This window comes from Salvelinus namaycush, chromosome 6, assembly GCF_016432855.1.
Source record: "Salvelinus namaycush isolate Seneca chromosome 6, SaNama_1.0, whole genome shotgun sequence".
NCBI classification, from domain to species: Eukaryota; Metazoa; Chordata; class Actinopteri; order Salmoniformes; family Salmonidae; genus Salvelinus; species Salvelinus namaycush.
In genome coordinates, this window is record NC_052312.1 from 45,091,374 (window position 1) to 45,108,815 (window position 17,442).

Sequence of the window (17,442 nt, forward strand, 5' to 3'; positions counted from 1 at the left end):
TGATATTACCTCTGTCTCAGCATGGTGGTGCTATCACTGTGACAGCACACACTAGTTCAATTCCCATTTTCCTTTTTCCTTCAGTGGCTCCCATCTCAGTTGCTCTCTCCTCAGTCCATTCCAAAACAACGATAGCTGTTTGGAGAGTGAATCAAGTGGAGATTATAGAGAATTGTGGGGGATCAGACCTGGCGAGACTACTCTAGAAAACACTTCAAATGAGGGCTTCAAAACAGAGGCCTAAGGGCATAACGTTGCTTACTCCACCCCATATTTTGAGTATTGGAATAAGGCCCTTGGGGTGTTTACACACCTGACGCTCAGTGGGAATACCCTGGAGAGATACTCAGCGAGTGGAGGAAGCGGCTGAAGGAAAACGTTTAGATGTATTGGTCTCCTGTCTAAACAGGCACCAGTGGGAAGGGGGTGCGACATCAGAGACGAAACAGCCCCATGTGCTGCAGGTGACCTGAATTCACTTCAGCCAGCTCCTCCCCTGAAGAAAGGAAAAGGGAAAGCAGGGGAACATGGGTAACATGGGCTGTTCCTCTCCTCAGACAGAATTAGAAAGGCCAGATGAAATATGCATGAGCATGAGAGCATGAAACTTTACTTCAAAAAGTCCCTCTGTACGAGTGCATTTTAAAGTGTTTTCCTTTCGAGCTCTTCAAACAGGGAGAGAGGAGCGGACAGGAGAGGAGAGGATGGCCGAACGGGGAATGAGATAGAGGAGGAGAGAGTGAAAGAAGGGGGAGAGCTTAGAGAATCCCCCTGCTGAAAGCAAAATGGAATAAACCAAAGGAACATTTACTGAGGCCTAGCCTACTGATGTCGACATTTCTCAGACTGCATGGAAAACCCTGTGGGAAAACCCATTGTTTTATTTCAACACTCAGTAGTGGCTGTCTCTTTGCTCTATACCAGTGGTTCCCAAACTTTTTATAGTCCCGTACTCCTTCAAACATTCAACCTCCAGCTGCATACCCCCTCTAGCACCAGGGTCAGTGCACTCTCAAATGTTGTTTTTTCCATCATTGTAGGCCTGCCACACACACACTATACGATACATTTATTAAACAGAAGAATGAGTGTGAGTTTTTATCACAACCCGGCTCGTGGGAAGTGACAAAGAGCTCTTATAGTACCAGGGACCAAGTAATAATATAATAATAATCAATAATTTTGCTCTTTATTTAACCATCCTTCATATAAAACCTTATTTGTTCATCGAAAATTGTGAATAACTCACCACAGGTTAATGAGAAGGGTGTGCTTGAATGGATGCACATAACTCTGCAATGTTGGGTTTTATTGGAGAGAGTCTGTCTTAAATCATTTTCCACACACAGTCTGTGCCTGTATTTAGTTTTCATGCGAGTGAGGGCCGAGAATCCACTCTCACATAGGTACGTGGTTGCAAAGGGCATCAGTGTCTTAACAACACGATTTGCCAAGGCAGGATACTCTGAGCGCCAGAAATCCAGAAATCCAGAAATCTGGCAGTTACTTCTGATTAAATTCCATTTTCACAGAACCGCTTGATGCAATTTCAATGAGGCTCTCTTGTTCAGATATCGGTAAGTGGACTGGAGGCAAGGCATGAAAGGGATAACGAATCCAGTTGTTTATGTCATCCGTTTCGGGAAAGTACTTGTGTAATTGCGCACCCAACTCACTCAGGTGCTTCGCTATATTACATTTGATATTGTTAGGTTCTAATTGTTCAGAGTAAATAACTCACAGACACTAGAGAAGCTTAACCAAGTTTAATCAGTAAAGAAAAAACTTTAAGCTCGTCTCTCAATTCAAAAAAACGTGTCAATACTTTGCCCCTTGATAACCAGCGCATTTCTTTATGTTGTAAAAGCGTTACATGGTCGCTGCCCATATCATTGCACAATGCATAAAATACACGAGAGTTCAGGGGCCTTGCTTTAACAAAGTTAACAATTTTCACTGTAGTGTCCAAAACGTCTTTCAAGTTGTCAGGCATTCCCTTGGCAGGAAGAGCCTCTCGGTGGATGCTGCTGTGTACCCAAGTGGCGTCGGGAGAAACTACTTGCACACGCGTTACCACTCCACTATGTCTCCCTGTCATGGCGTTTACGCTATCAGTACAGATACCAACACATCTTGACCACCAAAGTCCATTTTATGTCACAAAGCTGTCCAGTACTTTATAAATATCCTCTCCTGTTGTGCTGGTTTCCAGTGGTTTGCAGAAGAGGATGTCTTCCTTAATTGACCCCCCATAAACGTAATGGACATATACCAGGAGCTGTGCCAGGCGCGCCACGTCTGTTGACTCATCCAGCTGTAACGCATAGAATTCACTGGCTTGTATGCGAAGCAGTAATTGTTTCAAAACATCTCCCGCCATGTTACTGATGCGTTGTTTGATGAAGGCATTGTCTGTATAGTTTTTTTTGGCCCCTAGCAATGTCCCAGCCATATCTGCCGCAGCAGGAAGAATTAAGTCCTCCACAATAGTATGGGGCTTGCCTGTCCTAGCCACTCGGTAGCTCACCATATAAGACTCTTCTAGCCCCTTCTTAATAATGGTATCTGTTGCTTTTATACATGTCTTACTACTCAAAAGTCATCTTTATTCTCGCTCAAAAAACTCCTGTGGCTTATTTTTCAAATTGGCATGTTTTGTTTCTAAATGTCTGCGCAAGAGTGAAGGTTTATCGAGTTGTGAAATAGTACTTTTGCTATGTACTATGGCTGAGGAAAGGTACTACTCCCAATATAAGTGAACCCCAATCAATATACAGTCGTGGCCAAAAGTTTTGAGAATGACACAAATATTAATATATTAATAATATTAAAGTTTGCTGCTTCAGTGTCTTTAGATATTTTTGTCAGATGTTACTATGGAATACTGAAGTATAATTACAAGCATTTCATAAGTGTCAAAGGCTTTTATTGACAATTACATGAAGTTGATGCAAAGAGTCAATATTTTCAGTGTAGACCCTTCTTTCAATACCTCTGCAATCCACCCTGGCATGCTGTCAATTAACTTCTGGGCCACATCCTGACTGATGGCAGCCCATTCTTGCATAAACAATGCTTGGAGTTTGTCAGAATTTGTGGGTTTTTGTTTGTCCACCCGCCTCTTGAGGATTGACCACAAGTTCTCAATGGGATTAAGGTCTGGGGAGTTTCCTGGCCATGGACCCAAAATATCAATGATTTGTTTCCTGAGCCACTTAGTTATCACTTTTGCCTCATGGCAAGGTGCTCCTTCATGCTGGAAAAGGCATTGTTCATCACCAAACTGTTCCTGGATGGTTGGGAGAAGTTGCTCTCGGAGGATGTGTTGGTACCATTCTTTATTCATGTCTGTGTTCTGAGGCAATATTGTGAGTGAGCCCACTCCCTTGGCTGAGAAGCAACCGAATACATGAATGGTCTCAGGATGCCTTACTGTTGGCATGACACAGGACTGATGGTAGCGCTCACCTTGTCTTCTCCGGACAAGCTTTTTTCCGGATGCCCCAAACAATCGGAAAGGGTATTCATCAGAGAAAATGACTTTACCCCAGTCCTCAGCAGTCCAATCCCTGTACCTTTTGCAGAATATCAGTCTGTCCCTGATGTTTTTCCTGGAGAGAAGTGGCTTCTTTGCTGCCCTTCTTGACACCAGGCCATCCTCCAAAAGTCTTTGCCTCACTGTGCGTGCAGATGCACTCACACCTGCCTGCTGCCATTCCTGAGCAAGCTCTGTACTGGTGGTGCCCCAATCCCTGTACTTTCTTGGGCACCCTAAAGCCTTCTTCACAACAATTGAACCACTCTCCTTGAAGTTCTTGATGATCCGATAAATGGTTGATTTAGGTGCAATCTTACTGGCAGCAATATCCTTGCCTGTGAAGCCCTTTTTGTGCAAAGCAATGATGACGGCATGTGTTTCCTTGGAGGTAACCATGGTTGACAGAGGAAGAACAATGATTCCAAGCACCACCCTCCTTTTGATGCTTCCAGTCTGTTATTCGAACTCAATCAGCATGACAGAGTGATCTCCAGCCTTGTCCTCGTCAACACTCACACCCGTGTTAACGAGAGAATCATTGACATGATGTCAGCTGGTCCTTTTGTGGCAGGGCTGAAATGCAATGGAAATGTTTTTGGGGGATTCAGTTCAATTGCATGGCAAAGAGGGACATTATAATTAATTGCGATACATCTGATTCATCTCGGCCAAGCATCCACAGGCCGGTGTGCTCGGTGCCAGCGTGAAGCTGGCATCCAGCCAGAACGGGTGGGGTCAGATCTGCGCTCGAGACCGCCAGTGCGCCTCCACGGCCCAGTGTATCCGGTGCCTCGGCCAAGGACAAGGCCTCCTGCATGTCTCCCCAGCCTGGTGAGTCCTGTGCCTGCGCCGAGAATTAACCCTCCTATATGTCTCCCCAGCCTGGTGAGTCCTGTGCCATCTCCCAGAGCCAGTTCTCCTGTGTGTCTCTCCACTCCAGTGATGATCCATGTCACGAAGCCTCCAGTGATGATCCATGTCACGAAGCCTCCAGTGTTGATCCATGGCACGAAGCCTCCAGTGATGATCCATGTCACGAAGCCTCCAGTGATGATCCATGGCACGAAGCCTCCAGTGATGATCCATGGCAAGAAGCCTCCAGTGATGATCCATGGCACGAAGCCTCCAGTGATGATCCATGGCAAGAAGCCTCCAGTGATGATCCATGGCACGAAGCCTCCAGTGATGATCCATGGCAAGAAGCCTCCAGTGATGATCCATGGCACGAAGCCTCCAGTGATGATCCATGGCACGAAGCCTCCAGTGATGATCCATGGCAAGAAGCCTCCAGTGATGATCCATGGCACGAAGCCTCCAGTGATGATCCATGGCACGAAGCCTCCAGTGATAATCCATGGCAAGAAGCCTCCAGTGATGATCCATGGCACGAAGCCTCCAGTGATGATCCATGGCACGAAGCCTCCAGTGATGATCCATGGCACGAAGCCTCCAGTGGTGATCCATGGCACGAAGCCTCCAGTGGTGATCCATGGCACGAAGCCTCCAGTGGTGATCCATGGCACAAAGCCTCCAGTGATGATCCATGGTAAGAAGCCTCCAGTGATGATCCAGGGCACGAAGCCTCCAGGGATAATCCATTGCACGAAGCCTCCAGTTATGATCCATGGCACGAATTCTCCAGTGAGGAGTTATGGCACGAGGCCTCCAGCGACGCCCTTCAGTCCGGAGCCTCCAGCGACGCCCTCTAGTCCGGAGCCTCCAGCGACGCCCTACTGTCCGGAGCCTCCAGCGACGCCCTTCAGTCCGGAGCCTCCAGCGACGCCCTTCAGTCCGGAGCCTCCAGCGTCGTCCTCTAGTCCGGAGCCTCCAGCGTCGTCCTCTAGTCCGGAGCCTCCAGCGACACTCTCCAGTCCGGAACAGCCAGAGTCTCCCTCCTGTCCGGAGCAGCCAGAGTCTCCCTCCTGTCCGGAGCAGCCAGAGTCTCCCTCCTGTCCGGAGCAGCCAGAGTCTCCCTCCTGTCCGGAGCAGCCAGAGTCTCCCTCCTGTCCGGAGCAGCCAGAGTCTCCCACCTGTCCGGAGCTGCCAGAGTCTCCCTCCTGTCCGGAGCTGCCAGAGTCTCCCTCCTGTCCGGAGCTGCCAGAGTCTCCCTCCTGTCCGGAGCTGCCAGAGTCTCCCTCCTGTCCGGAGCTGCCAGAGTCTCCCACCTGTCCGGAGCTGCCAGAGTCTCCCACCTGTCCGGAGCTGCCAGAGTCTCCCACCTGTCCGGAGCTGCCAGAGTCTCCCACCTGTCCGGAGCTGCCAGAGTCTCCCACCTGTCCGGAGCTGCCAGAGTCTCCCACCTGTCCGGAGCTGCCAGAGTCGCCCTCCTGTCCGGAGCTGCCAGAGTCGCCCTCCTGTCCGGAGCTGCCAGAGTCGCCCTCCTGTCCGGAGCTGCCAGAGTCGCCCTCCTGTCCGGAGCTGCCAGAGTCGCCCTCCTGTCCGGAGCTGCCAGAGTCGCCCTCCTGTCCGGAGCTGCCAGAGTCGCCCTCCTGTCCGGAGCTGCCAGAGTCGCCCTCCTGTCCGGAGCTGCCAGAGTCGCCCTCCTGTCCGGGGCCTGCTGCGAGGGTCCCCGCTCTAGAGGCGCCACCTAAGTGGGCCAAGCCAGAGGTGGAGCGGGGTCTACATCCCGCACCAGAGCCGCCACCGCGGTGAAATGCCCACCCAGACCCTCCCCTATAGGTTCAGGTTTTGTGGCCGGAGTCTGCACCTTTGGGGGGGGGGGGGGTACTGTCACGCCCTGACCTTAGTTCCTTGTTTATGTCTCTATTTTGGTTTGGTCAGGGCGTAAGTTGGGGTGGGTATTCTATGTTTTGCGTGAGTTGGGGTGGGTATTTTGTTCTATGTTTTGTATTTCTAGGTGTTTGGCCTGGTGTGGTTCTCAATCAGAGGCAGCTGTCTATCGTTGTCTCTGATTGAGAACCATACTTAGGTAGCCTCATTCCCACCTGTGCTTGGTGGGTAGTTGTTTTCTGTTTTGTGTATTGCACCTTGCAGAACTGTTTGTTTGTCGCTTTGTTGTTTTTGTTCAAGTGTTCATATTTATTAAAAGTATTATGAATACTTACCATGCTGCACCTTGGTCCTCTTCTCCTTCTCCCGACGACATTTGTTACATGATCACTCTTCACAACATTCTGGAGTATATGCAAATTGCCATCATTCAAACTGAGGCAGCAGACTTTGTGAAAATTAATATTTGTGTCATTCTCAAAACTTTTGGCCACGACTGTAGTTCTCATCATATTTGCGCCTCTTTGATGGTCCTACATCCCTGTCTGTTGTTGGGTGCTTTCCCGGGTAAGGGGGCAGTAGCTCTTTGGCTGCATCAGATTCACAACTGTCAGTGTCCATGCTAGCTGGGCTAACAACAAATGTAGAATTACTGATGCTAGCATTGGATGTGCTCGTGGAAGCAGAACAACTTGTGTCATCGGCAGTAGTAGCAGTAATACCAGTAGAGCTGGTATGTGTCTCTATGGACCTTACTAAATGGACTGCTTTTTAAATTATTTAAATGTCAATCACATTTTCATTTGGCGTACCCCCGACGGCATTGCCAGGGATACGCGTACCCCAGTTTGAGAGTACCTGCTCTATACCATTATAATTGTCACTAATGTAAGGTGAATTGACCTGGGACAAGGGATGTACTCTAAAACACTATACCACATTTAACACTGGAGCTCCTTCAGAAGTATCCTTCCTTAGGCTTCCTGGTAGTTGACAGCTCCTCCACAGCAGCATTTAGACTGTGTTGGCCCTATAAAGAGAGCACAAATTGTTACAGTGACAAAGGGGCCCTTCTCTTCAGCGCTGCAGGCTAATGGACAGTACAACTCTCTCTCTCTTTCTCCCAGATCCATGGAATCATTCCTCCCACGCTACTAACTGACAGGGGCTGTGACTGTGCTTAGTGGAAAGAGAGTTTTCTGGAGTTCAGCATTTAAAACACACTTACTGCACACACACACAAACATACTCACTGCTGTGTGTGTGTGTGTGTGTGTGTGCGTGCGTGCATGCGTAAGCGTGCGTGCGTAAGCGTGCTTCTGCATGTGTTGTATGCATGTGCTCTACACAAGACCTTTTAAGCCAAAAACAGTGACATTGAAACAAACAGTAGGAAGCTAGAGATTTTGGCTACCTGCAGTGTGGTGTTGTGTGTATCTCTGAAGCTCTGCTGAAGACAGACAGACAGACTGCCTGCCTAGCTCTGAAGCTCTGCTGAAGACAGACAGACAGACTGCCTGCCTAGCTCTGAAGCTCTGCTGAAGACAGACAGACAGACAGACAGACAGACAGACAGACAGACAGACAGACAGACAGACAGACAGACAGACAGACAGACAGCCTGCCTAGCTCTGAAGCTCTGCTGAAGACAGACAGACAGACTGCCTGCCTAGCTCTGAAGCTCTGCTGAAGACAGACAGACAGACAGACAGACAGACAGACAGACAGACAGACAGACAGACAGACAGACAGACAGACAGACAGACAGACAGACTGCCTGCCTAGCTCTGAAGCTCTGCTGAAGACAGACAGACAGACTGCCTGCCTAGCTCTGAAGCTCTGCTGAAGACAGACAGACAGACTGCCTGCCTAGCTCTGAAGCTCTGCTGAAGACAGACAGACAGACTGCCTGCCTAGCTCTGAAGCTCTGCTGAAGACAGACAGACAGACTGCCTGCCTAGCTCTGAAGCTCTGCTGAAGACAGACAGACAGACAGACAGACAGACAGACAGACAGACAGACAGACAGACAGACAGACTGCCTGCCTAGCTCTGAAGCTCTGCTGAAGACAGACAGACAGACTGCCTGCCTAGCTCTGAAGCTCTGCTGAAGACAGACAGACAGACTGCCTGCCTAGCTCTGAAGCTCAGGTGGTTTTAATAGAAGGGTGTTTCATTAGACGGAGTGGTGCGTGGCAGAAATACATGGCAGGACTTTGATCTGTGTGGTGTTTTTCTGTGTGGGGAGCTCAGTGGAGGTGAGAGCATGAAACAGCCTCTTTCATATTTAATGAGTGAAGATGTGGCTAAGGAAGGGAGAGGAGCTATTCCCTAGAGCTGTCAACCCACTCCTAGCAGACTCACATATCAGTCACAGCACATGTGAGTGCGTTTTTGTGACTGGTGGGGGCGGGGAGTGGTGTGTGGGGGGGGGGGGTTCTGTGTGTTGAATAGTGTATGTGTGTGAGTACAAGGGAGAGACATATGGCATGCATGTGCTTGTATTGATGTATTGTGACTTACTATGCATGTGTATGACAATGGAGCCCGGGCTGTTAATATGAAGGACTCACAATGTGTCTCCAGAAGCCTGTTTAGGTAGAAAAAAAAATGTGTGTGTGTGTGTGTGTGTGTGTGTGTGTGTGTGTGTGTGTGTGCGTGCGTTTGGGTAATTGTGTATGTGCCAGCCTATTTCTGAATCATCATGGAGGTCCTGAGAGCCTGTGGATGGTACATTATCACCCCATTCTGACTGATATTTGTGGTATATTACCTCCACTCTCCTGATTAGCCCAGCTCTCTCTCTCTCTCTCTCTCTCTCTCTCTCTCTCTCTCTCTCTCTCTCTCTGATTAGAGCGGCTCTCACTCTCTCTCTCTCTGATTAGAGCGGCTCTCACTCTGGACCAGCCTCAGTACCACCACACTGGTCACAACCTCATAGCCTTAAATGGAATCAGGCTCAGGCAGGCTGTCAATGGGCCAGGTCCCCTGGTCAGTGTGGTGTGATGAGGGGAGAGGGAGAATGAGAAAGAGAAAGGGGAAAGAGAGAGGCAGAACAATCCTGTCAGACATGAATGATGGGAGGAGGTTAGGGTTGGGGAGAGATCCACTTTGATCACAAAGAACAAACACAGTGTGCTGAACCTACTGTATACCCCTGGTGAAATAGAGAGGGAGGGAGGCTGATCAAACAATTCCCTGATGAAGATGCACTTGGAGTGAGGTTGGGTTAGTGACCTCCGTAGTGTGAGTCAGCTTTAGCCCAAGTACTAAGCCATATAGATAGATTTACTTTCAGCCATATTGAGTGTACCCACGAGTGTTCCAGTAAAGTTGATGTGGTGTGAGGGGCTTTACCATTCTAGTAATTATATTTCTATGGACACAGCTCCCTCCACCCTCTATTTTGTGAATTACAAATCAGTTTTACATTGAGTTTTCCTGGTTAGGTCATGAAGTGTCCCTAGGCCTAGTCATATTATATCTGTATTTATAACTAGGCTTGGGCAGTATACCATATATACCATATACCGGGCTATTTGGAAATAACCACAGGAGCGTTTTTCAATACCGTTGAAACTAATTATTTGAAAAAAAAAATTTAACAGCAACCTTTGACATTTATTTGTTTTTATTTACCCCTTTTTTTCCCCAATTTTCGATCTTGTCTCATCGCTGCAACTCTCCAACGGGCTCGGGAGAGGAGAAGGTGGAGTCATGCGTCCTCCGAAACATGACCCGCCAAACCGCGCTCCTTAACATCCGCCAGCTTGACCCGGAAGCCAATCCGCACCAATGTGTCGGAGGAAACATCGTTCATCTGGCGGCCGGGGTCAGCCCGCAGGCAAGTTAAGCCTCACCGGCCAAACCCTCCCCTAACCCGGATGACTCTGGGCCAATTGTGCGTCGTCCTATGGGACTCTCGGCCACGGCCGGTTGTGGCACAGCCCAAATGAACCCGGGTCTGTAGTAACGCCTCAGACTGCTGCGCCACTCAGGAGGCCCTACCTCATCTTTTTAAATGATGAGTCACTCACTGTTGTGCAGCACACACTAGGTGATCTATATACTGATATATGTAGTTACACTATGGAATTCACAAGTAAATGTTTGCCAGCTAGATATCTAATAACTATTAAGTTAACTTTCTAAAATGTGCTAAAGCTGTGCAGTTGTGCATTTGGTTTGCTAACTTAGTAGCTAGTTATCTAGCTAGCTAAGTGGTTAGCTTCTTGCAATCAAGCTCCTCTTGGTAACAGCAAATAATTCCCTCCTTGATCAAGAGACAACATTTGTTTTGTGTGTGCAGCAAATTTTGAGTAGCATTTTTGAGTTACTTGTATAACTTTATCAGATGGGATGTCTATCCTGCAAATAGCTTTTGTTAGAGACTGTATAAAATCATTAGCATTTAGCTAGCATTTGCTATGGGATTTTACATGTACTTGTTAGCATTGCTAACCGGTATTATCGAATATCCCGGGATGGAACAAGGTCGGTATGAAGGTATGACTCCCTGGATACCGCCCAAGCCTATTTATAACACTTCCCATGATGCCACAGTGGTGGGTCATCATATCAGAGTAGATACAATGTGTAGGAACACCTGCACCATCAACACCGACATGACTGAAGTTATGACATTCTACGTTCCACTCAAAGGTTTATTTTGGTCCACGACAGTTGACAGCTACTGTGTTAGATCCACAGTCAGTCTATTCTGAGACCCAACTGTAATGGTGTAATGTGTTCCAGTTAAATATTGTGTGGGCTAAGGGGCCCAGGAGCTATGTACGTGCTCCAGATACAAACATTTAAACTATATCCAAACATCGCTGGCATCATAACTGAATATTTACAACATAGAAAGGATGGCAGGACATGAATATTTAAAATCACCCCAATTCAAACCACTCCATCTATCAGTGTGTTTGGTGTAGTGTGAGAGTTCAGGAGATGGTTGGGGTAGACCTGTGGGGCCATATTGACATTGATTAAGTAACCTTTGGCCCGCTGCTTGAGAAACAGCCATTCTCCTTCACACTCATGAATTTTGGATCGGAATTTTGATTGCAAATGCTGATGGGGGTATCATGTGTCTTGTCTCTTAAGTTTGTCCAAATGTTTTGACAGTGTTTGCAAGTCTGGAGGCTCATAGACCTCACACAGTATTCAGTAACTAGCACAGTTACCATAGAGCATAATAAATCATTTTCAGATTTAGCGTAGTCAATAAAGATTTTATAATTAACCTCAAATTCTCTGTAATAAATGACCATACAATAATGTTGTGATCAAAATTGCCTGATGAATATATTGTTCTGTGAATCGACATGCTGTCCCCCGGCCTGTTGACTTACTAGTATGTTGTTGTACTTGTCTCTTCCACAGAGCTGCCGTATGGCTGGGAGAAGATCGATGACCCTATTTACGGAAGCTACTATGTGGAGTAAGTCTGGACCCGCTGCTTTAATATGTAATGACTATTTTGATTTCCAGTTGTTAGGTTCAAAATTTTCAGAGTAAATAACTCACGGACACTAGAGAAGCTTAACCAAGTTGAATTCTTCCCAAAGGGTCGACACAGCTGTGTTCAGAGAAAGACATGTTTCCACCAACACAAGTATATATACTCCACTTTAGGCAGTACTCCTTCTCTTCAATCCTTACATCTTATGGTTCCACAGGAAGAGGGTAATAGGATAATGAACCATACTGTCTCCCTTCAGGGGATCTGACCTGACCTCAACCCCTCCTTCGCCTAATCCACAGATGTCCATCCGCTTCCCCTATAGCAATCCTGTGACCTCCTCCCGTCCACCCAACACATTCCAAAGCCATCTGTCTTTCTACAGAGAACCATTAACCTCTGACATAAAAAACAGTCTCTTCCACTCCTTTATATACTATGCTTATGCGTATACCAATGTTCAAAGTTAACCCCGAATCCAACACTGTGTTGCCCCGTGTTATGTTTCCACTGTCCTGTGTTAGTCAGAGTCATTAACGCTGTACAGGGCTGTGGCCAGGAGGCAGATGGTGGGTTTTTCTGCTGCTCATTTATACTTCTGTATCTCTGTCTGTCTGTCCATGTGGATGCGTCAGTGGGTGATTGTTTGTTAGTGTGCATGCATTTGTGTGTGTGTGTGTTACTGTGTATGTGTGTGTGTTTCTGTGTCTCTGTGTGAGTGTGTACCTGTTTACGTGCGCAAGTTTATGTGTGTGCTCCTGTGTGTGTGTGTGTGCCATCTTTGTGCAATGGTGAGGTGTCTCTGTCTTCTCTATTGAACCAAATGTACCCTTCCTATTCTGGACGTGTCCTTTCTCCTGCTGGATGCGCACTAGTTCCCCTAGTCCAGGGAGAGGAGGGGAGGTCTATTTATAGCCTGGCTGGAGAGGGAGTTTGGCTGGCTGGCCGTGTTCTATTCTCTATCTCCAAGAAAGACCAGAACACTGTGCCTGCCTTGCCTACACTCCCTCTCTCCCTCTGCCATGTAGAAATCCCATATCCCTAGGCAGCCACTGAGCCATCGCACGCACGCACACTAGCACCATACCTGACCCTGCCAAGTCCAATAATTATGTCCCACTGCCTGGCTGTACCGTTGAGTTAACCTAATATCTCATGAAGAAACAGAGGGTGTGTAGGCTGGGCAGACGCTGTTCGTACCTACAGAAGCATTATTCCTCCAGTCTTGCACCCTCCAGGAGGGCACGTCTAAATGATGATGAATTACTTCACACTTTCAAAATTACAGTATTTATAATTATCGACCAAATTAGCACTGACAGAATGTTTTAAGAAAATACACTCAAGGAGTCATCTTTTTTCAGAACCCACTCAAGAAATACTAAATGATTCCTAATGCTGATTACAGGAAGCTGCTGATTTCAGTAGAATGGGACCTAATTGGGCGTTTGTTCATTTTTTCTTAGCCAAGCCATTCTGCAGCTCCATTACATAATACTAGGGATACTAAGGCTATTGAATTAATCATCGTAGCACAGCACTGTGCATCCAGCTCTTTACAGAGGGAGAGAGGAAGAGGATGAGGAGGTGGATACTACAGAGAGCACAGTGAAATGTTATACCTTTCTTTCTCTGTAGCCACATAAACAGACGGACACAGTTTGAGAACCCAGTCTTGGAAGCCAAGAGGAGAGTCCAGCAACACCAACAAATGCAAGAGCAGGGTCTGTCCTCGCTGCCCCTACCTACTATCTACAGAGGTAAGGCACCCTGTACCTCTACCTCTACCCAATGTGTTAAGAGTGTGTATGATTCTTGTCTGTAGATGTGTTTAGCTCTAGAGAAATGTCTGTCGTCTTTGTGTGTGTGTGTATCACTCATTCTTCACAACTCCCTTTTCTTTGCTAACACTTGGCTAACACTTGGCTAACACTTGGCTAACACTTTGCTAACACTTTGCTAACACCAGCTTCTCTGTTCAGCACACATTTACCACCCCACTAAGTTCATCGAGGCTGTCTGAGGTAAAACATGCTGTATAGGTTGAGAGGGTTTGTCTCCATGTTAAATTGGCCTCTGTGGGTGAAGGGGTTTGTCTCCATGGTTACCCTTTCTGTACGCTGCAATGTGAAGGCTCTCTCTCCCCCCAAGTGACAGCAGAGAGGGTAAAAAATGAATATTTCCTCACATATAAACAAGGAGATAAAAAGGAAGTGTACTTGTGGGAGCATCAGACAGTGAAGGGACTACTTTATCTCTGTCACAGTGGTAGAGGAGGTCCCACTCTCCGCCACGTTACCCAGAGCCATTCTGGCCCACATCGGCCCTGCCCCGGAGCGCTGCCAGAGCCTCAGCGACCTCTCCCAGTCCCTCCCCCCGGGCCACCGGGTGTCGCTGTTGGGCCTGCACACCCACACGCCCCCTGCCTCCACCACCAACTCCCCACTGCGGCGCCCCCACCGTGCGCGGAGGGATACGTCATGCTGCCCACACCAGCACCTCCACCAGTCGCTGCACGCCTTTGTGGTAGAGCCGGCTGCTGTGGGTTGTAGCTCATTCCCCCTGTGGTGCTCTCTCAGTAAGTAGGGCAGTGAGTAGTGATACAGGCTTGTTCTTCTTCTGCCTGCACTGAGCTGCCTCGCTCTTTTTTCAAAGCATGCCTGCTCCCCCGGCAGACCCACGCTGGATCCCTCCTCGTCTCAGGCGCTCGACTCGCTGCTTGACATGTTTGATGGCGCTACACTACGTTGTGTCTTCCCCTCCTTACGTGTGGCGGCAGGCAGCAGAAACTGTAAACACCCCGCTCTCTGTCTGGACGCCTGACAACAAACGTTGGCTTTAAGCAAACAGAGAGAGATGGGTGTGTGCCCCCTACTTGCCTTCCAAGGTGAACGGAGGGGAGATTGAATTGAGTGTGGCAAACGCTCGTTGGCTGAGTTTTCCCCTTTGCCGTGCCAGAGACTATTTCATGAATCCTGGCCTTCCACTTTTTGGTTCCCTGAGCATTGTTTTTTGGGCGGATGAAGTGAGCTCATGATTCTTCAGTGTTCCAACTCCCAACAGCATGTTGTTCCAGAATGTTAAGATCTCTCACCTGCTTCCCTCACCCCTCTGAGAAGGGAAATATACCAAGCTACTCCCATGGATGCTGATAATTCCCTGATTTTCTGCACTGTGTTTTTGCTCCAGCTCTGAGTGTGTATTCAGCTACCAGAACCCTGGCGTAGGATGGGAGTGTAAGTGATGACATTTTAAATGGCTGTAGACGTTCAGTGGAAGGTCTTGGCAGTGACAGCTTGGAGCTGGAGCAAACACCGTCCCACCTGCATAAGTCAGCACCCACCCCTCACTGTTCTAACACTGCCTACCACTCCACCTACCCAGAGAGTATCCCTGTGTTCATGCAGCCCCTCCACTAAACAAGCCTTACCTCTACCATCCTATTGAATGATAAAATGGCCTTGCATCAGCATTTGTGGTGCATCATGCTCGCTTTGTAAAGGTCTAAGTATGATGTATGTGTGTATATTGTTTATTGATTGTGTGTGTGTGTGTGTGTGTGTGTGTGTGTGTGTGTGTGTGTGTGTGTGTGTGTGTGTGTGTGTGTGTGTCCCTGCACACTTCTACTTGTGTGTGTTGTGTCTGCCTGCATGCCTGTCTGTCCGTCCCTCCGTCTGTGTGTGTGTATGTGTGTGTTCTCCCTTACAGAGAAGCCCCTGTTCACACGGGACGCCACCCAGCTGAAGGGCAGCTTCCTGTCCACGGCCCTTCAGAAGAGCAACATGGGTTTTGGCTTCACCATCATCGGAGGAGACGAGCCAGATGAGTTCCTGCAGGTCAAGAGTGTCATACCTGACGGCCCCGCTGCACAGGACGGAAAGATGGACACAGGTAAAACTGAACTAGTCTGATAGATGGACACAGCTAAAACTGAACTAGTCTGAAAGGTGGACACAGCTTAAACTGGACTAGTCTGAAAGATGGACACAGCTAAAACTGAACTAGTCTGAAAGATGGACACAGGTAAAACTGAACTAGTCTGAAAGATGGACACAGCTAAAACTGAACTAGTCTGAAAGATGGACACAGCTAAAACTGAACTAGTCTGAAAGATGGACACAGCTAAAACTGAACTAGTCTGAAAGATGGACACAGGTCAAACTGAACTAGTCTGAAAGATTAAAACTGAGCTAGTCTGAAAGATGTGTACACGCTTACTTAAACGATACACGTACATGACATGAACACGTACAGAAAGCAAGAGAGTGTTTGGACAGGAAATGGCCTCTCCTTGAGTGTCACAATGGGACAGTCTCTATGACACAATGGGAGCCATGGACTAGTCTCTCTCTCTATAGTGGTGACCCAGCAGGAGAGCTCATCTCTCTCTCTCTCTCTCTCTCTCTCTCTCTCTCTCTCTCTCTCTCTCTCTCTCTCTCTCTCTCTCTCTCTCTCTCTCTCTCTCTAGTGGTGACCCAGCAGGAGAGCTCATCTCTCTCTCTCTATAGTGGTGACCCAGCAGGAGAGCTCATCTCTCTCTCTCTCTCTCTATAGTGGTGACCCAGCAGGAGAGCTCATCTCTCTCTCTCTCTCTCTCTCTCTCTCTCTCTCTCTCTCTCTCTCTCTCTCGCTCTCTCTCTCTCTCTCTCTCTCTCTCTCTCTCTTTTTCTTTCTTTCTTTCTTTCTTTCTTTCTTTCTTTCTTTCTTTCTTTATTTCTTTCTTTCTTTCTTTCTTTCTTTCTTTCTTTCTTTCTTTCTTTATATAGTGGTGACCCAGCAGGAGAGCTCATCTCTCTCTCTCTCTCTGCACGTGTGTGGGGTGCAGTGTGTGTGCGAACTTGTCTGCAAGCCTGTTGGGTGCATATGAGTGTGTGTATGTGTGTGCCTGCGGGGCTGTGTTTGTCCATTAATCACTGTAAGGATTTTCTGAACACCATAACTCCTGGCCCTGCCTGTGCTCCCTGGGCTGCGTGGGACACACACACACACACTGAGAAACTGGCCAACTGCACTAAAAGTCAGCAGGGGGATATAACTCTGGAAGTCCTGTCAATGCCCTCTGCATGGCCCTGTGTATTTATAACTACTATGCATGGCCCTGTGTATTTATAAACTACTCTGCATGGCCCTGTGTATTTATAAACTACTCTGCATGGCCCTGTGTATTTATAAACTACTCTGCATGGCCCTATGTATTTATAAACTACTCTGCATTACTGGACTGGACCAAGTGCAGTATTTTTCCTGACTCATTCATCAGTGCCTTGACCTGGTTGTGCTGTACTATACTGTACCATACTGTACTATACTGTACTGTACTATACTGTACTATACTATATTGTACTGTACTATACTGTACTATAGTATACTGTACTGTATAGTGTTGGCTGATACAGTAGTTGATGGGTTGTTTCAGGTCAGACTAGATGGTACATTTTACATTGTGAGATGATCATATGTTTTATGTGCCACAATATATCATGTGGAAGTATTACAATGTATGATACACTATAATGTAGCTATTAAAAATATAGCGGAGTCATACCATTACTGCTGTTCCAGCTGGCAGATAGGCATTATTACTTAGGTGGTGTACAGATCATTTTCAACCTTTACTTGGCGATACTTCCTCAATTCCCGACTTTGAAGATAACGCAGGTCCTATAAACTTCCATGGATAGTTGCAGCTGGTTGAATTTAGAAAA

General features: G+C 47.6%; 1 protein-coding gene across 1 annotated transcript in view; it reads left to right on the plus strand.

The window, feature by feature from the left end:
• The window catches only part of LOC120049146 (membrane-associated guanylate kinase, WW and PDZ domain-containing protein 2-like), a 93,880-nt gene that overhangs the window by 32,292 nt on the left and 44,146 nt on the right, over positions 1-17,442 (plus strand). The window contains exons 6-8 of the mRNA XM_038995378.1: positions 11,659-11,716; positions 13,376-13,497; positions 15,446-15,628. Of these exons, the coding sequence (XP_038851306.1) occupies positions 11,659-11,716; positions 13,376-13,497; positions 15,446-15,628 (363 nt within the window). The remainder of the gene's footprint in view (positions 1-11,658; positions 11,717-13,375; positions 13,498-15,445; positions 15,629-17,442) is intronic.